This window comes from Dromiciops gliroides, chromosome 2, assembly GCF_019393635.1.
Source record: "Dromiciops gliroides isolate mDroGli1 chromosome 2, mDroGli1.pri, whole genome shotgun sequence".
In the NCBI taxonomy this organism is placed as follows: domain Eukaryota; kingdom Metazoa; phylum Chordata; class Mammalia; order Microbiotheria; family Microbiotheriidae; genus Dromiciops; species Dromiciops gliroides.
In genome coordinates this window covers 361,374,592-361,398,556 of record NC_057862.1, presented here as the reverse complement: position 1 = coordinate 361,398,556, position 23,965 = coordinate 361,374,592, and the positions used below count along the sequence as shown (strand labels likewise).

General features: G+C 38.5%; 1 protein-coding gene across 4 annotated transcripts in view; it reads right to left on the bottom strand.

The window, feature by feature from the left end:
• Positions 1-1,532: 1,532 nt before the first annotated feature.
• PHF20 (PHD finger protein 20) overlaps positions 1,533-23,965 on the bottom strand; it is a 116,657-nt gene continuing 94,224 nt past the window's right edge. For 2 of the 4 annotated variants that reach the window (XM_043981493.1, XM_043981494.1), the window contains 6 exons: positions 21,871-22,049; positions 15,999-16,098; positions 10,000-10,195; positions 8,632-9,028; positions 7,546-7,729; positions 1,533-4,353 (listed from right to left, as the gene is read on the bottom strand). In XM_043981493.1, coding sequence (XP_043837428.1) covers positions 4,211-4,353; positions 7,546-7,729; positions 8,632-9,028; positions 10,000-10,195; positions 15,999-16,098; positions 21,871-22,049 — 1,199 coding nt within the window. In that variant the 3' untranslated portion in view covers positions 1,533-4,210. The remainder of the gene's footprint in view (positions 4,354-7,545; positions 7,730-8,631; positions 9,029-9,999; positions 10,196-15,998; positions 16,099-21,870; positions 22,050-23,965) is intronic. The other 2 variants (XM_043981495.1, XM_043981496.1) reach the window with 2 other exon arrangements.

Here is a 23,965-nt window from a genome sequence, read left to right as displayed (position 1 = left end):
GCTGTGTCCTTGAAGCTTTTACCTCGTCAAGGGGCCGCCGAGCTATCGTTGTCTTGTCTGTGTCCGCACCTGCCACCGCATTAATGAAACCTGATTTTTGGCAGTCGTGGCCTGTTGTGACTCTTTCCTTCGCCTCTTGGTTTTCTACTCCCGGGGAGCCTGCATCCCCATTTCCATGTGGCTAATTGGGGGGAGGGTGCCTAAGGTGGAGACTGCTGTGTGCTCCGTTCTTCAGTGGGTCATCTTAGTTATCTGCTCAGTCCCAGTGTCTTGTGAAAGTAGACATCGATTCCTCTTTCGGGAGCGCCTCACGTACAAAGACCTGATCAATGTCCTATGTCTATTGAGTGTTATTTTTTTCGTGAAAGGTCAGGACCTACAAGGGACCATACAGATTATCTTATTTCATAGTAAAGGTTTTTTGTTGTGGGGGAATGAAAAGGTCATTCTCAGTCCCTTAAATGTTATTTTCAGTAGTGCCTTTTACATGCATTATATATCCTTTTAAGTAACCAGGCTCAGGGAGATCGAGTTGGCCTAGGATACACAATTGATATTAGAATAGGGGCTTTTGTGCACTGTATGAGAATGCCTTTGTAATGACTGTATCGTAATTTCCAAATCCATTTAAGTGTTTTATGTTTAGTAATATCTCTTATTGCAGAAATGAGGTTAACCTACAGTTGAAGTTTATTTGATAGCTGACAGGGTTGGTACTACCCACTAAGCCAAATGTAATGTATTTCCTGTTCACTACAAATTCTGTATTAACAAGTGTCAGACCACTCACTTGTTTTTAGTTGAGTCCTTTACTCTGCCATCAACAATATGGAGAAATGTGCATCTGCTTCGGCCCCTGGCCAGTGTTGCCTGGAGTGGGATTCCTAGGGAACTGTGCCCTGGTGCTGGTGGACCAGGACTGGTAGCTTTAGTGAACTGTTTATGACATTTGTTTCAGTGACTGGGATCAACAGTGGGCCCTCCTGGGACTGTTGTGCCTAGCTGGTGCCTTTTTTCCCCCCTAGTTATTTTGCAGTGTGTCTGAAACATTCACACACAACTAGTTTAAAGCCAATAGCTACTTTTTTTGTTTTAGTTTTGGGAAACATGCTTTAACATTTGGCATATGTCACAGCTGAAAATATCTGGAGCTGGGGAATGTAACCATAGCCAGTTTGGTGCTTCTGTAGACATTGATATTTCCTCACTTCACTGGCAAGCATCAGGTGCTCCTAGCATTTTTACCCTTTTAAAAAAAGCATTAAATTATTAATCAGAAAAGGATTCTTGTCTCCCTTTGTGATTCAAATGGATTGCCTGCATTCTTAAGTTGTAATGTAACTGAACAACAACCCATCTCTCCTTTGGTATGGCATATTCTGGAGGAGTCATGATTTCATTGGTATGGTTTTTATGTGATCATTAGGATTCTTTATGCAAAAACTTATTTTACAGAAAATGTTAGTGATTAGTTCTAGTGTTTTATTGAGGAGTTCATGTGGTAGGATAGTAAACAAATAAGCACTAATACATAAAACAACAAAAACCTATTTATTTTTTCCAAACACAGATAAAGAGGTTTGCATGTTTTGTAAATATTGCTCCAAAGCAAAACATCTATATACAGTGCCCTCCATTCTAATAGTGCGTAAACAAACAGTTACATCTCCACAGTGCAATGTTGGCTCATCTTATCAAGGTTCTACCTTGTATTCACCCATCACTGATTTAAAGAAAGAAAATTTAGTCAAACCAGAACTGCTTCTGCCAAGGCAATTTTAGTAGGAGGATAGCTTTCATCCAAAGAGACAAAACTCAAATTTAGGTAATGTACAATAGCTACGGGTAACAGCAGTAATTGTTTCCAGTGCTCCAACTTTAGATTAACGAAGCTTGGTCCAGCATTTGAGGGATGGAGGCCCTTATCCCTGTACACATAATAAAACAGAACCCTCTTCCAAAGGAAACTTGAGAAGGGATGATATACTACTGTAAGTCTTCAGGTGAGTAAAATCCCTCTAAGAAGACCTTGCTTTTGTTGCCTCTTCTCAGGAAGACCTTCCTACTTGACAAACAGAATTAAATGAAATGGAATTTTACTTCCTTTCAAAATTATTCAGCAGAATAAAGCAAAAATGGCCACTTGGCAGAATTCAACAGGAATTCTTCATTTCTGTTCCCAGCTCTGTAAAAAAAATCTAACCCGTTTCAATCCAATTAACTACCTTCAATGTTAGCTTACTAATGAGGCCTCTAAATAACCCATATTTGGTATTATGATGGAACTTTGCAAAAGAAATCTCTGAAAACAGCTGTTCATTTTGTTTTCCTTTTAGTCATCTTGGTTTTGAAACAGCTGTCCAGTTAATTATAATTTAAATGTCATTAATATACTAAATAAGCATTTCTTCATACAGCAGCATTAGTAATGGGAAAGACTTTTAAAAGCAGAGTCATATGAGCTTTATTCCAAGTGTCGCAGGCACTGAGATTCTCTGCTGTACAGCTTCCATACTTATTTTACTGTGAATTAAGAAACATCCTTCCCAAGGCCCTCATTTCCAATGTTAAATAATCTGGACCTTTCCCAAAGGTTCATTGCAGATCTTACCATTCCTATTAAGATGTTGACTATTTCAAGTTTACATAGTAAATATTTGCAGCATATAATATTACAGATTCATAAACCATTAATTAACTCAAATGCTAATGGACAAGTGTGCTTTTGATGTCTAAGTGGTATAATCATGAGCAAAACTAACAGTGGGGAAAAGAAGATCTAAAAGCACAAGAAGATTCCCGTGCACTGCACCATAGGGAACACAATTAGATATAAGGACTGTTATTGATGGCTGCAAAAGTAATACAAACACAACATTCTCAAAGGTACTAAATGGAATTGTACCTGAATTTAGGCAGCATAATCACCTTGATCTCACAAAATAAGACATACCTAGAAATTAATGTTGCAGTAATTTTTTTTTAAAAAAAAGGGAAGAAGGAGGGGGCATCTAGATGGCGCAGTGGTAAAGCATCAGCCCTGGATTCAGGAGTACCTGGGTTCAAATCCGACCTTAGATACTTGACATTTACTAGCTGTGTGACCCTGGGCAAGTCACTTAACCCTCACTGCCCTGCAAAAAACAAACAAACAAAAGAATTGCTTCTCTAAAAAGGGAAGAAGGGTTGTGGAGTATCTGGAAACACTATTAAAGGTGAATCTCTGGGGAGGCTTATGTAGGGTGCATAGGGTCCAAGTTCTTCCAATATATAAAATAAGCTGACTCCCCAAAGAGCATCATTTTTGTAACGAATCTTTACAGTAAGTTTATAGCCTTGAAAAAAAATTTACATTTCAAAATTGAACAGGAACTATCAAATATTAACAAGGTAGATAGAAAACACTGCCCTGGGTTACAGACCTTGCTACAATTTGGAATACCTAACATAGGTCACATGCAGTGAGACCCCAGCTCCTCCCCAAGGAGCCTGTTAGCCCTAATGCAAGCAAAAAACCAGGTACAACCTGGGTTTGGGAACTGAACAAGCTCAGATTAAGTTGATTTTCTTAAGTACCATATAGTAAGTCATTCATGCTAGAGACATGAACTAAAACAGTCATTTACTAGGGGGTGACTACAGCCCAAATGGTCATTTATTGTAGCAATCTAGAGTAGTTGGTGCAGGCTTTGGGCCTGTCCTATTTAACCTCCATATAACAGTTAAGTCATAAAAAGAACATTCTCACAAAGCTCAAAAATACAACTCCCACTGATTAAATAGTGAGACAGAAACCAGGAAGGCTATTATGATCCAATCTGAAACACAAGTCAATTAAATAAACTGCAGAATGGGATTTACAACCATTTTCAAACAAACATTTTTGGCTCTTACCCTTTTATCAGTGGCACGATTTAAAGTGAAGTTTGTGCAAAAAAAAGAATTATTCTTTTCAACAATTTATATGTAAGGAGGGAATCCTAACATTTCTTCTTTGCCTTCCTGCTCTTGAAGCCTGTGTAGACTGGAACACCATGCTTTCAGGAGCCTTGATGTGAGTAAGGTACCTGCTTTGTGTCCACCACACTCTGCCTGGATCCCTGAAGTCAATCCATGTTCCATGCATTCAGTATTCTAGTTTTGTTTAAATATACAAAGAGCCTCCTACAGATATCCCAGTGATGGTGAATGGGCAGTGCTCAGGTCAGTCTCATGTGGAACAACAAAGCGCAATCTGTTGCACCTTTCCCAAGTCCGTCAGGAGCTGCTTTATGCAATGCTTGAGCTGAGGGAGTCTGGCTAATGGCTCTGGTGGCTCCAGTTCTCCTGTGTAATCCAACCAGCTTTCCAGAACTGTGTCCAAAAGACAAAAAGATACACCTAGTTAGCCTTCAATATTTCCTTAAGAATGCCAAAACGTTTCTTAGAACTTTCTACACTTGGCACATGAACATTTTCTGTTAGGATTAAGGGGAAAATTACTCAAATCAACAAGCATTTATCAAGCACCCATTGTTATGGGGTCACCAAACTCCTTAATCTGGTTTTCAAGGTCCCTTGAGAGTACCCAAACAGCCCCAATTTGAATCTCATTGCAATGCCACCTATGACAGTTTTATGCTTCATTAATATGCTAATTTAGTCATCTCTCCATCTCCCCTCATTCATACAAAGACACAAACTTTTGTTGAACTGTTCTCATTCCCACCTGTCTCTAGACATTATTTCTGTTTGGAATTTCCTTTGCCTTTCCATCTATTCGATTTCTTCTACTCCTGCTCAAGTTCCACCATTTCACTGAAGATTTCTCTAGCTATTCTAACAGCAGTCAACCCACTGAATTCCTAGAACACTGATTCTAACTCACAAGGATCTTAAGATATAAATATAGGGCCTTATAGATCATCCAGTCAATGGATTTTTTTAACCCAAGGCCCGTAGTCAACACCACATCTCCAAAGGTTTCCTTTATAATACTATGTATTTTATTATATGCGTTTTAAAACATTATTTTGAGAAAAGGTCCATAAACTAATGGTGAAGCCTATGGGCCCCTTTTCAAATGAGGGAATCAGACTATATACATACACATATACAGAGATGTGTGTGTGTGTGTTTTGTGTATGTGGAGAGAGAGACACCAAAGACCATAAAACAAGAAGTTAAGAAGCCCTGACTGATTATAGTCCATTCCTCATTTTAAAGCACAAGAGGTTAGGTAACTTGCTCGCTTAAGCAAGAAAGAAGATCCAGATTAAACCTAGGACCTATAATTTCAGATCCTCCACATAAAGTACTGCAAATCGTCTAGTTAGTATTTGAACTTCAGTTCTGCCTTTAAATCCAGTACCTTTCCAATGTCATTGCTACTAGTGTCATATTGCTGTCATTTGTACCCTTCTCACTTATGGGGCCTTCATGTAGATATACTAGACTATGAAGGTCCTTGAAGGGAGCAGATCACATTTTTAATTTTTCCCAGATGTTCCAGAGAGCTGACTCAGTGCAACTATATAATCTGAATTGATGAATAAGCCTCATTATACTTTAAAATGAACAAGCCTGCCTTATGTCCTGTAGGCCGGTAGAGGGAGAGTTATCTTTTATACCTCCCCTCCTGCTCCCCAAGAAGTGGCTGCACTTAGAAGGTAACTCAAAGCAGGAAGGCATATTCAATCATATATGTAGTACTGGGCACATAACAGCATGCTATATGCTCAGAGAGAGAAAAAAATTGAGTCAGCAATCCTTGTCCTTGTGGAGCTCTTAGTCTACAGTAGTCTACACAGACATATACACTAAAAACCACCATTAACTAGAATAATACAAAACATGCAGTCACAAAAGTGTAATATGAGACTAAGGAGGAAAGTCATATGATCTACTTTCTCCCAGTAGCTCAAAAGAAAGATTATTTTGGTGAAGTCAATAAAACTTCCTCAGCACAGAACAAATTAGCTTGATCTGAAGCATCCAGGACACTTGCAAAAAAGATTTTCCTCTCTTTTGGAGGCTGAATCCAGGGTTTGATGTTCTACGTATTGCACCTTCTGCAGAGAAATGGGAATATCAATGTCATCTGTGGACTCTAGGTTTATGCTTCATAATGTGCTATTTTTTCTATCCAACTCCCATTTCCTTGCTTGGTTCTGGGGTCTAACATATTATTTCTGTGACTAATTCAAGTGCACTGAGCTGACCAATAAAAGTGATTGTCAGAGAGGATATAACTGGCCTCTAATTATTCTTCTGACCTGGAACACCAGTGCTAACCAGGGAAATTCAGATCACTTCTCAGGACTACAGCCATACAAGGACACATCAATGTCAAACCCTTTTAAAAAATATGTATTGTTAAGGAGCTTCAGACATCAAAGAATTCTGTACCTAAAAGAACAAGATGAGATGCCTTTATAAGCATGTTCTTTGACTCTATCCTTCAACTCTCAAATGTAAATCCCATTGCTTTCCATTTGTAATTCACAACCCCAGTCCTGACCTTCACTACCTTAACTCTTAAATCACAGAGAAACAGCCTTCTATCTGGTCATGCCACCTTCTACTTCAATCTATCCTAAATAGGATCACACTGATCTTCCTAATTACCACTTTCATTATGTTACTGCCCTGCTTAAAATCCTACCTGGACTGGCCGACCATCCTTTGAGCTAAGATTTCATGAAATACATTTCTGGGTTCCCAAGCAAAATACTGCACAATAATCATAACCTCATTCTACCCCCTCCTTTGACCAATTCCTACACACTACAATGTTGCTTGGGCAATGCATTTCTCAATGATTCATTCCCAGTTTGTCTCTCTCCATTCCAGTCAAGCTCATTCCTGCCCCATTTCCATTAACTGAAAACCACCATTTCATTCAAAACCCAGCTCAAGAATAATCTCCAAGAAGGCTTTCCTTAATAAAGCCAAATTGGTTAACACCTTAATACTTACAAAGTTATAGTCACCATGCACTTACAGGTTACTCAGTAGGTATTCCACGCATGTTGGTCTCACTGTTTACAGCACTGATTTACTAGAAAATAACTCAAAATTTCAATTGCTGATGTTCTTGACCTAAAGATTCTATGTTTCCAACTCAACATGATGTATTAAGTGACTACTATGTTCCTGCACTTTACCCTAAACAAACATAAATGCATAGGGTCCACAGGCTCTTATCTGGCCCTTCCACATTGGGGAATTTGAGTTTCCGGTTCCTTGGGGTCATAGGCAGGTTCCACCATGCCTTATTCCTCAGGAAATTTTTTCACTCATTTAGCACTTAGTACTAAATGTTTCTTTTGTGTGGTGCAGGGCATATTGTGGGCACTTTATACATCTTGTCGAGTGAGCTGTTTAGACAGAGAAAAGGCACCATGAACTGGAAATAGAATTTGAATTCCCCAATGAGAAAGGAACAGAAGAAAGCCTGTGGAGTCTGTGTGTGTTTGTTTAGGGAAAGAGCAAGCACAAGAGTCTGAAGACAAGATCAAAGCACTGTCTGTGATCCAGGGATCTCTGAAAAGAAGAGAGGTTTACCATCCAGCTCCTTCTCGATGGAATCCATCCTGTGTGTGACTTCATCCTGCAGAGACTCCACATGTGTGAGCAGGTTAAACTGCCACTGGAGTTGAGCATTCACCATTCCCTCCCTGTCTTTTTCCAACAGCTTCAGTGTGGGGGCTTCCTCTGAGGGGGCCTTTTTAGAAGCACACTCCCTTACCTAAAGATGGACAACACTGTGTTACTACTGCATGGCTCATTCATAAGCCCTGATCCCTCCCTCCTCAAATACTTGTTTCAAAAGCTGGAAAAAGGACATCATTTGAATTCTATGAATAAATATGGGTATAGTTTTTGATTGTCTTATGAGTTCCCCTTCCTAAGACAGACAGAACCTGGTTCCCTTGTGATACTTTAGGTTACCTCATAGGGCAAGAGTCAACTCTGGTCACTACAACTTTACCCAAAGGTCAGAGAAATGGGAAGAACTTACAAAAATGACCTGTCCTGGAGGCAGCTAGGTGGCACAGTAGATAAAGCACTGGCCCTGGATTCAGGAAGACCTGAGTTCAAATCCATCCTCAGATACTTGAGGCTTACTAGCTGTGTGACTCTGGGCAAGTCACTTAACCCTCATTGGCCCACAAGAAAAAAAAAAAAAAACAACAAAACCCCACACACAAAGTTTAAAAATGACCTGTCCTAGCCCTGGGCCCTAGAGAAATGCTTCTTATTCTCTCTGTAACCCTTGAAGCCTTTTAAGAAAGGAAAAGGAGAGACTGACCTCAAGTTAGTGGAGTCTAGTCTTGTTCTGTCACAAACTAGTTGTGTGGCCTTAGACAAGTCCCTTTCCCATCCTGAGGACTCAGAATCTTCATCTGTACAATGAAGGAGGCTGAACTAGACTGCCTCAGAAGTCTCTTCCAACTCTCATGTTCTAATAAGACTCTAAGTCACTCACACTCACTGGCCCGGAACTCAGTTTAAACACCAGCAAACAAAAACCCCAACAAATTGAACAACATATTTGGATCTGAGGAAACTTTAACCATAAGAAGAAAGTAGGTAATTTCATATGACACAAACATATATATTGAGAAAATTCAAGAGATACAAACATACCTTTGAGTAAGTATGTCTCAATTCATTCTGCAGCTTGATTTTTTCTTGATCTAATTCCCACCCAAACCTTTCTGATAACACATCATCCCCATTCTCCCGTATGGGGTTAACACCATCATCCATAGCTGACCCTCGGGTCTCTACTACCAGCTTCTGTTCTACAGCAGGATAGTAGGCTCGGGGTTTCTGATAGCAGTGTTCACTGGTGATATAAGACTCTTCCATGGAAGGAAAGGGCAGTGTTTTTTCTACTGTCCCACTGAAAGTTCTATAGCTCGGCACATCTTCCTTCCTCTTATCTTCAAGGTGAAGGACATGCTTGGGATGAGACTTCTCATCCCCGGAGTGCTGCTTCCAAGGCTGACACCACAGCTGCAAATCAGGGTGCTCTTTGCTCCTGAGGGGAGAATAATCGGGAAAAGTTCTCTAGAGTAACTCAAAGAGATCCCATGTCATAAAGATTACACATATACAAGCCTGAGAGAAGAGCCTACATGTAACCTAATCTGGAAAGTATGGACAGAATCCTTTGTCCAAAACCAAACTTTCCAAATAAAAATTCACTTAAAATTTTCTGTTACTGATTACATAGACTCTGTGACACTTGTGAACTGGTATATCAGCAATATGCAAAACCCCAACGGTTAATTTACATGTCACTTATCCTATACTTCCTCATATACATGGCTCCAAAGAAAACAGTTAAATTGTTCCTTACTGGGGCAGCTAGGTGATGCAGTGGATACAGAATAGGCCCTGGAGTCAGGAAGACCTGAGTTCAAATCCAGCCTCAGATACGTGACACTAGCTGTGTGACCCTGGGCAAGTCACTTAACCCTGATTACCCCCCTACCCTAAATCTTTACTCATGACAAAGTGTAAACATCAGCATGCTTTTAAATTCATTTTTATCACCCCAAAATTAAAATTACAAGTCTTTTGACATTTCAAAGAAAGACAACATGTAACAATAGCATTTATATAGTGCTCTAAGGTCTGCAAAGCATTTTACAAAATATCCCATTTATTCCTCTCAACAACCTAGGAGGCAGGTGCTATTATTATCCCTAAGTACACCTAATTTAACAAAATATTATTTACAAATTAGGGGGAAAAAGTCATTTCAGTGAATATGAAACCTTCCCACCAAAAAGGGGACCACTGTCATAGGAAACATATAACTGTACTTACTTTACAATTTTACCCATGCTATTACTACAGCAATTCAAACAAACATAGGCCAGGGTCACAATTTACCTCTCCCTGACCATTCCATTTCTAAAATTCTTTTTCTGAGAGCTTTTATAATATTTTTCACTTCCAACACATGCCAACTCAAATGTTTACAAAAAGCCACTTTATACTTACTGTAAAATTCTCATCTTTAGTTGCAGTCCATGTAGAACTTCTATCACCTTCTGCACATCACCAAGAAGCTGGTGAGTGGCAACTATTTTCTTGGCATTCTGATGGGAATAATTATCTTCTAAAAATGCCAAACCATGCATGTGGCCATGACTTAACCATTCCTTCTCATACCAGTACTTTACACCAGGTCTCTGACCTGAAGAAAGAATGAAGAGTGATTAAAATGCAACACTTCCAATACCGGAGGTATGTACAGAAACACAGACTGGGATGGGGACAATACTGTTTATGCATAATTCACAAACAAACGTTCCAATACTGGCTATGGGAAGAAATATTTCCTAGTACCTCCAGGGCTAGGATGGTAAGAGAAGCTAAGGAATCTTGATACTGGTCAAGAGATCTGCCCAAAAAGTCATAAAATCAAAGTTCTTTAACTAGGATTCCCTTGTTCAGTTGAATAACACCAATCATGAATACTCCTTCTGACCCAATCACTTAGGAAACCCTCTTTGCACTACTTCAACGTATCTGTGATTGCAATGATATGGGTACTGCCTCCAATGATATTGATATCTGGTACTTCTCTAGGTTCTTTAAGCAAGTTTTCCAAAGATGGTCCCCTTCTCACTTCCTCTACCCTTTTACCCAGAGGCATTGACATCTATGGAGTTTGCAAGCTATCCCCTGCTATCACTATGTGAGTAAACTCCTATCTCTTATAAACATACATATTTCTTTTTTCCAACTGCAGAGGCTCTTGGTGAAGAAACTTTTGACAATGGCAACCCATAACACAAACTAAAATACAAAATACCCCTCTATCCCATGAAGTCCCATTCCACTTCTGTAAAAAAAGGCAACAGGGTAACAAAAGGGAGCAGGGTATTCTAAGAATTACATAATTTTTAAATATCTAAATTAATTTAGCTATTGGCATCCTAATATGAAAACCTTTTCAAGGACATACTATAGAAGGAGCTTAATCATACATCAAACTGGACAACATTCTGAGAAAAAAGAAGTTCAGAAACCACAGAACCACCGCAGGGAGTGGTTTCACACTACAGTAGAAGAACTGGGTTTCAGTAACAGAATCTGAGCTAGGCTACAAAGAAATAGCCATGGCAGGAATTCAAGAGTAGAGGGAACTTACAATTCTATGACTGTGAACCAGTAATTTTCCTGATGGCTGATAAAAGCAAAGTCCAGTAGCTGTCTACAGTTGTTCTGACCAAAACCGGAGTGAGGAAATGGCAGAGCAGAGACCAGAGAAACAGCTATCAGATTTTACCCAGGATGAGACTATTTTGGGGAGCACTGAAAGTTTGTAGGGCCCCAGACTGAACTGTCCCATAGATCTTGGAATATAACACAAAACTTAAAACTCAGGACCATCCCAGACCTTCCCTCCAGAAGTGCACAGAACCTGGCCATAACAACAAGTCTGAAGTCAAGAAGTTAGAAGAATGAACAAACAAAAAACCCAATAGCACTAATAGGGAAGCTCAAGATATAAACCAGGAAAAAGAGAATAACTCCAACACATTTACAAGCAAAGTTTTCAAAGAAAAACATGGCTTAGGTACAAATTCAAAGAGAATTTCTAGAAGAACTGAAGCAAGAATTTAAAAATAAAGTCCAAATGTTTCTGCCAATGAAATGAGAACACTTGAGAAAAAAGTGGAAATGAAATGAGAAAAAAAGAAAGAATTGGAAAGGGAATTAACAGCTTGGAACAAGAAGTACATTAACCTTGACCATATAACAGACTCCCTGAAAATTAAAATGGGTCAAATAGAAACCAATGGCTCCATGAGACAAGAAAGATCAAAACAAGTCAAAAGACTGAAAATATAGAGGAAAAAAGTTGTTTTTTTACAGGAAAAAAACTGACCTAGAAAATCAAACCAAGGACAAAAAAATTTAAGAATCACTGGGTTCTTTAAATGCCATGACCTAAAAAAAAATCTAGATGTCATATTTCAAGAAATCTTAAAAGAAAACAGCCCATGTACCTTAGACCTAAAGGGCAAAGTAGAAAGAGAAATAATCCACTGGTCATCTCCTGAAAGAAATACCAAATGAAAACTCCCAAGAACATCATAGCTAAAATACAAAGCGTCCAGGAAAAAAGAAAAAAAATGCAGCAAGTTCTAACACAGCAGTTAAAAGGATACACTGTTTGTATGGGGAAATGATACATATCCCCTAGGGACCCTATCATCATCAGGAGTCATAGATAGACAGTCAAAAATCATTTATCAGGGGCAGCTAGGTACCACAGTGGATAGAGCACCGGCCCTGGAGTCAGGAGTCCTTGAGTTCAAATCCAGCCTCAGACACTTAACACTTACTAGCTGTGTGACCCTGGACAAGTCACTTAACCCCAATTACCTCACTAAAAAAAAAAATTTATCATTGAGGATGATTGATTGATTGATTATTGATGATGATGATGATGATGATGATGACGACAAAACATGGTACTTATTTTGCTGGGCTATTGTGAAGAAAATTCTCAGTCAGGTATAAGGTACTATATAAATGTTATCTATTACTGTTGTTGCAACAATCAACCTCATGGGTTTATTGTAAGGAAATCTCTCTTAAAGTACTGTATAAATGTAATTTACTATTAAAAAAAAGACAAGCAGGATGCTATCAGAAAAACATGGAAAGACCTACATGAGCTGATGCAGAGTGAAATGTACTCTTTATAAAATAACAGCAATATTATAAGATGATCTGCTGTGAATGACTTGGTTATATTTTCAGCAATGCAATGATCCAAGACGACTCTGAAGGTCTTATGAAAAATGCAATCCATCTACAGAGAGAGAACTGATGGTGTCTGAATATAGACTAAAGCATAATTTTTTTGTTAGTTCCTTTATCTGAAGTTTTGTTTTTCTGTTTTCTTTCACAACCTGGCTAATGTGCAGATGTTTTGCATGACTGCTCATGTATAGTTTATATTGAATTGCTTGAGTTCTTGGGGGGAGGGGGGAAGAGAACTTGGAATACACAACTTTTAAAAAATTATTGTCAAAATTTGTATTTTACATGTAATTTGGGAAAATTAAATTTTAAATATTGAAAATTTTTAAAAAATCATTTATCAAGCACCTACTGGCATCTGCCAGGCATTATGCGAAGCACTAGGAATACAAAGAGGCAAAAGACAGTCCCTATTCTCAAAGAGTTCACAATCTAATGGGAAAGACAACAATTAAACACATATGTATAAACAAGCTATATATAGATATAGATATAGATATAGATATAGATATATAGATATATACACACACACACACATATATGATAAATAGGAAATAATCAACAGAGAGAAGGCACCAAAAGTAAGAAGTTTTGGAAAAGGCTTCCTGTAGAAGGTGGGACTTAAAAAAAGCTAGGGAAGGCAGGAGATGGAGATGAGGAGGGAGAGCATGCCAGGCATTAGACACAGCCAAAGAATATGCCAAGAGATAAACATCTTGTTCATGGAACTGCAAGGCGGCCAGTGTCAATGGATCAGAGGGTACATGGCACGAGTAAGATATAAAAAGACCAGAAAACACAGGACAGGGTGAAGTTATAAAGGGGTTTAAATGCCAAACAAAGGACTTCGTATTTGTTGAGTAGGGGAGTGACACACTCAGATCTATAGTTTAGGAAAATCACTTTGGTGGCTGAAGGAACATGGATTAGAGTGGGGAAAGACTTGTGATAGGCAGATCCCACAGTTTCTATAGTAGTATAGGCATGAAGAGATGAGAAACCTGCACACGAGTGGTGGCAGTGTCAGAGGAGGGAAGTTCTGTATTTGAAAGATGTTGCAATGGTGAAATTCACAGGCTTTAGCAACAGACTGGATACAGGGGTGGAGGAGTGAGAGGCACTGAGGAGTTGACTATAGTACCTAGGTTGTGAGCTAAAGGGACTAGGAGGATGGTGTTACCTGCTACAGTAACAGAGAAAGGAGAAGGTGGTGAGGGTTTAGGGAGAAAAATGAGTTTAGTTTTGGACATCTTGAGTTTAAGATGTCTATTGGAGTCCAGTTTGAAACGCAGCTGAAGGTCAGAACAGGACAGGTAGATTTAAGATCATCACCATAAGGGGCAGCTAGGTGGTACAGTGAATAAAGCACCGGCCCTGGAGTCAGGAGTACCTGAGTTCAAATCTGGCCTCAGACACTTAACACTTACTAGCTGTGTGACCCTGGGCAAGTCACTTAACCCCAATTGCCTCACTAAAAAAAGAAAAAAGATCATCAACATAAAGATAGTAATTAGATACAATGAAGCTGATGAGATCACTAAGTGAAGAAGCAGAGAGGGCAAAAAGAAGAGACCACTTAAAACTGTGGAAATTTATTTTGATTTGGGGACCCTACCTTTAGGCTGAGATTAGAAAACCTTAGGCCCTCAGGGTCTCTTCTGTGTGGGAGGTGCTGGTTCCCCTCCCCCTCTGCTTCAGTTGAGCCAAAAAACCCCATGGGCTGTACAAGATGCCAGGTCAAACAGCTGGGGAAAAAAAAAGCCCCCAGCTCCCTCTGCCCTGAGCAGAGGTATCTGAGAGATCCCAGGTTCGTCCAAGCCTGGGCTCTGGTGTAGCCTGTGCTGAGGCACATGATGCTCAAGCGTGCCCCCATGGAGGATTAGTTTGGTCTGTGGGGGTGCAGGAAGCCCTGAGATTTGAGTGGAGAGAAGAAAAGGTGTACATAGACCTGGGATTAGATTAGAGGGGGGGCAAAAGAGAGGGCGGCAGACCAGAGACGGGGGCAGACAGGAGGACTGAAAGGGGGCTGAGAAGAGGACTGGAGGCTGGCTGACAAGATTATGGGGGGGAAGAAAACAGACAGGGGCCTACAAGAACGCAGGAGAAGGCTAAAGGACTAGGAGCAGAGAAAAGAAAGGCCGAAGATAAGACTGACGGAGCAGACAGATAGAAGGTCAGTGAGAGAGAAACACAAGGGTTCAGCGGTGGCAGTAAGGAGAGGAAAGTTAGAAGCAGGGGGATTTACAAAGTGAAAGGGGCTCAGAGTTAGAATGACCTGAGTGCCCTAAGGCAAGAGAGGCAGCTAAGGCCCTTATTGTATTAAAGAACTCAAACTCAGGACCATCCCAGACCTTCCCTCCAGAATTGCACAGAACTCAAAAAGCATTAAATAGGTGCTTACTATGTGCTACTGGAGTTAGAGTTAACCTGCCAGATCATACTGTTCCACCCCCTCATTTTACAAAAGGAAATTAAGAGCCAAAGATCCAAAAGTGATTTGCCAAGTGGATACACTGATTCACAATGGCCACCTTAAATTAATAACAAAATATATCACTTTCCAAGTATTCACAAACGTGTGGGTGTGTGGTGTTTGTGCATGACATGCCACAGACTTAAGTTGTTTGTTTGTTTGTTTTGGTGAGGCAGTTGGGGTTAAGTGACTTGCCTAGGGTCACACAGCTAGTAAGTGTTAAGTGTCTGAGGCCAGATTTGTCCGCCTGACTCTAGGGACAGTGCTCTATCCACTGTGCCACCTAGCTGCCCCAAGACTAAATTTTATAGACATTCTTCTGCCTCGTCTTTTTTTGGGGGTGGGGGGGGGTGGGGTTTCTGGTGGGGCAGTGTGTTAAGTGACTTGCCCAGGGTCACACAGCTAGTAAGTGTCAAGTATCTAAGGCCAGACTTGAACTCAAGTCCTCCTGAATCCAGGGCCAGTGCTTTATCCACTGAGCCACCAAGCTGCCCCCTCTTCTGCCTTGTCTTAATCTGGATGACATGATTAATTTGTATTCTCTCCGAAGGTGATGACTAAGCTAATATAAATTCCAGTAAATTCCAATTTGTCACAAATTACTAATTAGTAGGCTTGGCTTCATGCCAATAAAGTTTAGCTCACTACAAGCACTCACAAAAATTCCTTCCTCAAAAACTGAGACTGAGTATATATACAAATATTGAGAAATTCATCCTGAATATGTAACCCTAGGAATCTATACCTGGAGGATCTTGGCAAATATAGCAGGTATATTTCTCAGGCACGTTGTCTTCTAGCAAACCCATGCACACTCCATGCTGCCAGCATTGACATTCTTCACACTGCAGAAATTAAGCAATAAAGTCAGAATGCAGAGATGTCAAATATATTCTAATGACAACCAATCTGGGAAGCCTTCCCCTTATACCATTCATAGACTTATTTATTAACAAATAAGACTTTCACAGCTAATCTGACAACATTCACACAGGTTCTTCTCATTTCTGTTCATTCTTAAGGGCAAATTATTAATCAGCCAACATGGGGGGAGGCAAAGAGGAAGGGGAAGAGAAATCAACTAGTAAAAGGTTTTCAATGTTCTCAACATTAATTAAGTATATTAAAGTACACAATATAGTACTCCATTAGGGAATGTATGACTTCATTAGAGAGATAAACATACATGAAATAAGTAAACCACAATTGAGTGCTAAAGTTCAGAAGGGAAGGTGCAACAGAAGCTAAGGGGATCAGAAAAGGACTCAAGTAGAAGGTTGTGCTTGGGCTGAGTTTTGATAGAAAACAGGTTTACTAAGAGGCAGAAAGGAAGAAAGAGTGCATTCTAATTTATATCTAAGCATGGAGGACATTCAGTGTAAAATCCTGTGTCTCCATAATATATGAAGAACAGTAACAAAGTCAGTATGGCTAGGTCATACAGTGTCAGAAAAGGAGTAATGTGTCATACAGCTGGAAATGTAAACTGATATGAAGTCGTGAAAAACTTGAAGAGTAAAGTTTAACATTGATCTTAGAGGCAAATAGGAGTTGACTCACAAGAGAAGTCATATGGTGAGAGCTAATTTAAAATCACTCTGGAGTTGTATGGAGGCTAAACTGAAGTGGGGCATACATAAAGCAAAGAAACATTATGGGAGACTGCAATTTACCACTTTCAGACCCAGAAAAATCTAACAAAAACATAAAAAATATATTAAGGGAGGCAGCTAGGTGGTGCAGTGGATAAAGCACCAGCCCTGGATTCAGGAGGACCCGAGTTAAAATCTGACCTCAGACACGTGACACTTACTAGCTGTGTGACCCTGGGCAAGTCAATTAGCCCTCATTGCCCTGCCCCCCCCCCAAAAAAATAAGGGATTCAATAGAATTTTAGAAAAGGTAGATATGATAGACCTCTGAAGAATATTGAATGGGAACGATAAGAACATATCATTCTCAGCTGGACATGGATCCTTCACAAAAAAAAAGAACATATTTTAGGGCATAAAAAATTCACAAATAAATGCAGAAAATCAGAAATGCTGAGTGTGTCTTTTACTAACCATAATGGAATATGAAATAGGGCATCTAGGTGCCACAGTAGATAGAATGCTTGGCCTGGAATCAAGAAGACTCATCTTCCTGAGTTCAAATCTGACCCTTAACCAAATCTGTCACTTAACCAAGATTTGCCTCAGTTCCTCATCTTTGCCAAGAAAATCCCAAATGAGGTCATGAAGAGTAAGACATGACTGCAATGAGCAAACAGCAATAAAGCACTGGAAAAAATTACATTCAATAAAGGACTTTTGAATCAAAGATTGAAAATAAAATAGAAACTAAGTAACAATCCTAAAAAATGGTTATGTTAAAGAATGAATAACAGAACCAATTATTTCATTATAGATAATGACAACAAGATGACATACTACAATTTGTGGGATGCAACAAAAGTAATATGTAGGGAAATTTTCATATCCCTGAAGATATTAATAAAAGAGAAAAACCAGATCAACATACTGGGCATGAAACAAACCAAAAAACCCTAGAAAACCAACAAATTAGGAAAAAATCACTACTGTAATCTATTTTATTTAGAAAATTTTAACAAAAAAATTAAACACCAAAATAGAAATCCTGAAGAGCTAAGGAGAGATTAATGAAAACTGAAGGCCAAAAAAACCTGAATAAATAAAACTAGGATGTAGTTTATTTAAAATGAAACAGGGTCAGCTAGGTGGCGCAGTGGATAAAGCACCAGCCCTGGAGTCAGGAGTACCTGAGTTCAAATCAGGCCTCAGACACTTAACACTTACTAGCTGTGTGACCCTGGGCAAGTCACTTAACCCCAATTGCCTCACTAAATTAAAAAAAAAAAAGAAACAAAAATACATATATATACACACATGTATATATATAAAAGTCACCATTACCTAGTGACTTAAAAAAGAAAAGAAAATCAAATTATTATCAAAAATTTTTAAAGTGAATTAACACAATGGAATACTATTGTGCTGTAAGAAATGATGAGCAGGAGGAGTTCAGAGAAACCTGGAGGGTCTTACGTGAGCTGATGATGAGTGAGATGAGCAGAACCAGAAGAACATTGTACACAGTATCATCAACATTGAGTGTTGACCTACTGTGATGGACTATATTCTTCTCACCAATGCAATGGTACAGAAGAGTTTCAGGGAACTCATGATAGAAGAGGATCTCCAAATCCAAGAAGAAAAAAAAAAGAACTGTGAAGTATAGATGCTGATTGAACCATACTATTTCTTTTGTTTTGGGTGCTGTTGTTTTTTGTTTTTTTTTCTATTTTGAGGTTTTGCATCACTGCTCTGATTTTTTCTCTTGTAACAGGATTAATGCAGAAATAGGATTAATGTTATTATGTGTATATATATATGTGTGTGTATATATATATATATATATGTATATGTATAGAGATATATAGATATAACCTATATCAGATTACCTGCTGTCTAGGGGAGGGGGGGAGGGAGGGGAAGGAGGGAGAAAAATCTGAAATTGTAAAGCTTGTATAAACAAAAGTTGAAAACTATCTTTACATGTAAGGGAAAAAATAAAATACCTTATACATAAAAAAAAAAGTGAATTAACAACTAATGAAGAAGAAATAAAATCAATTATAAGATCTATTCCATCCAACTATATGCCAATAAAACTTAATCTAAATGAAATTAATATTTACAAAAATTAAAATTCCCCAGATTAACAACAGGAAATAAAGAACTGAAATAACCCTATTTTAGAAAAACAAATTCAACAAGCTATAAATTAATTCCTAAAGAAAAATCCCAGGACCAGACAGATTTACAAGCAAATTCTACCAAACATTTATAGAATAATTAATATCAATACTACATAAACTGTTTTTAACAGGTACAAAAGAGGGTCCAACAAAATTCCTTCTATGACATAAAAATGGTCCTGAAAAACGAGAAAGAAACTATAAACCCTAATGAATATCAATGCAAAAAAATATCAATTAAAATATTAGTAAGGAGACTATAGCAATGAATGTCAAAGATCATACACTATGATCAGGTTGAATTTATATCAAGAATGCTGGGCTAGTTCAACATAAGAAAAGTCTAGATATATATACCATATGTAGAGACATATAGACACTATAGACCAGGTTTATAACAAGCCATATTATTTCCAGATGCAGAAAAAACTTCTGACAAAATTACAATACCCATTTCTGTTTAACACACACACGCAACTACACATAGACTAAAAAGCAGGAATAGAGGAGATTCCCTTTAAATGATAAGGAGTATCTATTTAAAACTAAGAGCTAGCATTATCTACATTGGGGATAAGCTAGAAAGCCTTTCCAGATGTTGATTATCACCATTACTATTCAATATTGTACTAGAAATGCTAGCCATAGCATAGTAAAAAAAGAAAAAGAAATTGAAAGATTAAACAAAGGCAAACAGTAAAAAACACCCAAACTATCACTTTTTTGCAGATCATTTATGATGTAAACTTAGAGCACCCTAGAAAGTCAACTAAAAAACTAATTAAAACAATTAACAACTTCAGCAAAATTCCAGGATATAAAATAAACCCACACAAATCTGCATATTACCAACAAAATTCAACATGTAAATATAAAAGGTGAAATTCCATTTAAAATAACTACAGACAGCATGAAATATTTGCGACTTGACCTGCTAAGACACACAGCTAAGGAAAGATCTAAATAACTAGAGAAATATTAGTTGTTCTAGTATGCTGAGCCAATATAATAAAAATGACACTATCACCTAAATTAATTTATTTATTCAGTGCCATACCAATCAACCTATAGGCTTACTCTGTGAATAGAAAACATAATAAAATTCATCTAAACTAACAAATGGTCAAGAATATCAAGAGAATTAATGGGAAAAAAAAGTGAGGAGGAAGGAGGCCTAGCAACACCAGGTCTACAAAGTTATAAATCTTCAAAACAATTTCATACTGGGTAAGAAAAAGAAGTTGATTAGTGGAACAGAGATTAGGTACACAATACACAGAAGCAAACAAGCAAAGCAACCTAGTGTTTGACACAAAGATCTAAGGTATTGAGGCAAGAACTCATCCAACAAAAACTGTTGAGAAAACTGGAAAAGTAGTCTGGCTGAAACTAGATCAACACCTCACACTGCAGATAGAAAGAAAAGCTTAAAATGGGTATATAATGTAAACATAAAGGATGACATTATAAACAAATTAGAAGAGTGTAGAAGAAATGACCTGTTACATCTATGCATAGGAAAAGAGTTCATAATCAAGTAAATGATAGGATAATAGGAAGTAAAATGGATGCTCTGGAATACATAAAACTATAAAGGTTTTACACAAACAACGCAGTTAAATTAGATGAGAGGGGCAGCTAGGTGGTGCAATGGAGAGAGCACTGGCCCTGGAGTCAGGAGGACCTGAGTTCAAATCCGACCTCAGACACTTAACACTTACTAGCTGTGTGACCCTGGGCAAGTCACTTAACCCCAATTGCCTCACCAAAATAAATAAATAAATAAATTAGATGAGAAATAGGAAATTGAGAAAAAATCTTTGCAGCAAGTTTCTATGATAAAGAATGCATTTCTAAACTATATAGGGAATTGAATCAAATGTATAAGAATAAGAACCACCCCAATTGATGAATGGTCAAAGGATATGCGAACAGAACTAATTCTAATTAACTCACTCTTTAAAATTAACTACCCTTTGAAAACTTTAAGGTTGTGGAGGGTTTAAAAAAGGGAAAGAGAAAGGAGGGTAAAATGAAGAGGAAGGGTGCAAAACTTGCCATTATTTCTCATAAATGGTGTGAGTGAGGATAATATCTAAAAAAAAGAACTAGATGAGGAGAATAGGTATTAGATGACCCTCATTGTTACCTAACTAAACAAAGTAAGGCTGAATGACTAAACAAACACAAACATATGAGATAAACATACACAGAGATTTCCATAGAAATGACTCATTCAACAGAAACAGGCAGGGGTAGGGAGGGTCAAAGGAGGATTCTACCAGGAAGGGAAGAGTCACAAAGCAAAACCTCTCTTTGCTCCCTGCTCCTGGGTATCATCATGTTAATGCTGAGTTTAGTCCAAAACCCCAACTGGCTTTGTCTCATTGCAGCTCAAAACTCCTAGGCTCAAGCTACAACCTCCTTATTAACAAGGAGCACAGGTGTGCTCTATCACACCCAGCATAAGAGAGCCCTTTATAGCAGTCACTCCCCATTTACACTAATATAACCCTCTAAGGCAGAGTCTGCTTCATCACTATCTTTGATCCCTCAATACTCACTACAGGAATTGAATAAAGAGATGTGAGAAGACACCCTCATCCCACCCCCTCCATGGAGGTGGGAAGTCCACAGGTGTTACACATGGCACCTGTTTGCAGACTTTTTCAATGTATGGGTGAATTATGCTGATTTTTTTCCCCTCTCAAATACTATTTGTTATATGGTATGACTCTCTAGGAGGGGGAAGGATCTGTGGGATAACTACGATGACATAAAAAACCAGAAGATATCAGTGAAACCTTATTCTAAAAAACAATTTGTATCCACATACCTGAATCATAAAGTCATTTTCTTCCTGGACCTCACAAATACACCGGACAATTTCAAAGTCAAAGTTTTCTTCTCCATCAGGATCATCATCTGGATTAGTGGTCACATCAATATCATGGCTACAGTCTTCATCACTCCAGAAAAAACTCTCTGAAGAAGAGTCACTCACATTATCTTCTTCTGTGGCATATGTGTAAAGACATGCAACAGCTTGGTGAATATTGTTGGAGGAAAGAGTGAATACTTACTATGCTGTTACAACTCTATGAAATCAATTTTACAATTATATATCACTCTGCAGTTAAGAAAGTACTTTATATACATTCTCATATATTATCCACAAACCAGCTCTATAAAAGCACCTATGTACAAGGCATTATGCAAAGCACTTTATAAGTATTTACTCTGATTTTCCAAATAACCTTGTGAGGTAGGGGCTATTATAATCCTCATTTTACAGTGAAAAAAATTGAAGTGGACAGAGGTTTAAACAACTTTCCCAGAGTCACACAGCTAGTAGAAGTGTTTGAGGCCACAATGAACTCAGGTCTTCCTAACTCCAGGCCCAGCATTCTACTTCATCAACTAGCTGACTATAAAAATATCTACTACTGAGATATATCCCCATTTTATAGATGAAGAAAATTAAGACTCAGGAAGGTCAACAAAATGCTTATGATCACACAGCTAGTGAGTTGAGAGAGCAAGGACTAAATAAGCCAGGTCTCTTAACTGTCCACAGTTCCAGAAAAGAGTTTCTTTCTTTCTTGTGACTCCAAATTTCTCCCTCTACCTCACTCACTGCCAACTTACCTGGGTTCTGGTTCACAGTAAGGCTCTGACAATCTAATTTATCAAAAATTATAAAATCATGGTGTGTTTTTTTATATAGGTACAAGATGTAACAGTCATACATAATTTAACACTATAAAAAGGCTACAAACACAGAAGTTCCTGATTTTTTTTTTTGTGCGGCAATGAGGGTTAAGTGACTTGCCCAGGGTCACACAGCTAGTAAGTGTCAAGTGTCTGAGGCCAGATTTTAACTCAGAACCTCCTGAATCCAGGGCCAGTGCTTTATCTACTGTGCCACCTAGCTACCCCACCCCCTTTCTTTTAAAAAAAGTTTTATTGAGGTCTTTTATTTTTATACTAAAGTCATTTCTAGGACATATCATTCCCTCCAAACCCCCCAGTATTCCTGGGTAACAAAGAAAAAATAACTTAAACCCATATTAAGCAAAAGCAATTTTCTGCCACCTCTGACTCTGTGTAAAAAGGTGTGCAATGTTCCATACCCACAGTTCCCCATATCTCCAGGCAAGGGGACCCTTCCCTTAACACTTTTTTTTTTTAAAAAGCGGCCCCTACTTGAATTTTATACCTCCTATAAGGCAGGGGAAGCTCAGATAACATTTATACATTTGCAGGTGTAGTCCCTCTTGTTTCCAATGCTAAGAGGGCCCCATTTTCTCTCTGTCATCCCTGAGAGGACTAGTATGAACAATCCTCAACACTGCTGTATTTTCAACTAGTAAATGATTTAGAAAATGTCAACATAATCATAAAGAGTTGATATCCTTTGTTCAAGTCACAGAACCTAGATGAACTTATCAACCTCAAGTTGTGATTTGTCAGGAGGTCTGCTTGGTATCTCCAGGATCTCACATTATAATAAGATGCTTGAACAAAAGATAAAATTTAACCATTTGCTGTTCCACTGCCCAAATCTGGTATGTAAAGTCACAAGATGACCTCTGTCACCTTTGGAGAAAAATTTCAATGAGATGGAAGTAAGGAGAAATTTAGTCAACCAATGGTGCGACAATTAGCACCAGCAAAGAGTGGAGGGGGAAAGGAAATGGTTTCAGGGACTGGCTTATTTTTTTTGGTGAGGCAATTGGGGTTAAGTGACTTGCCCAGGGTCACACAGCTAGTAAGTGTCAAGGGTCTGATGCTGGCTTTGAACTCAGGTCCTCCTGACTCCAGGGCCAGTGCTCTCTCCACTGCGCCACCTAGCTGTCCCAGGACTGACTTCTTTTAAAGAAATACCTGCCAAAAGCACCCTTCCATTTCCTAAAATCAAACCATGATAT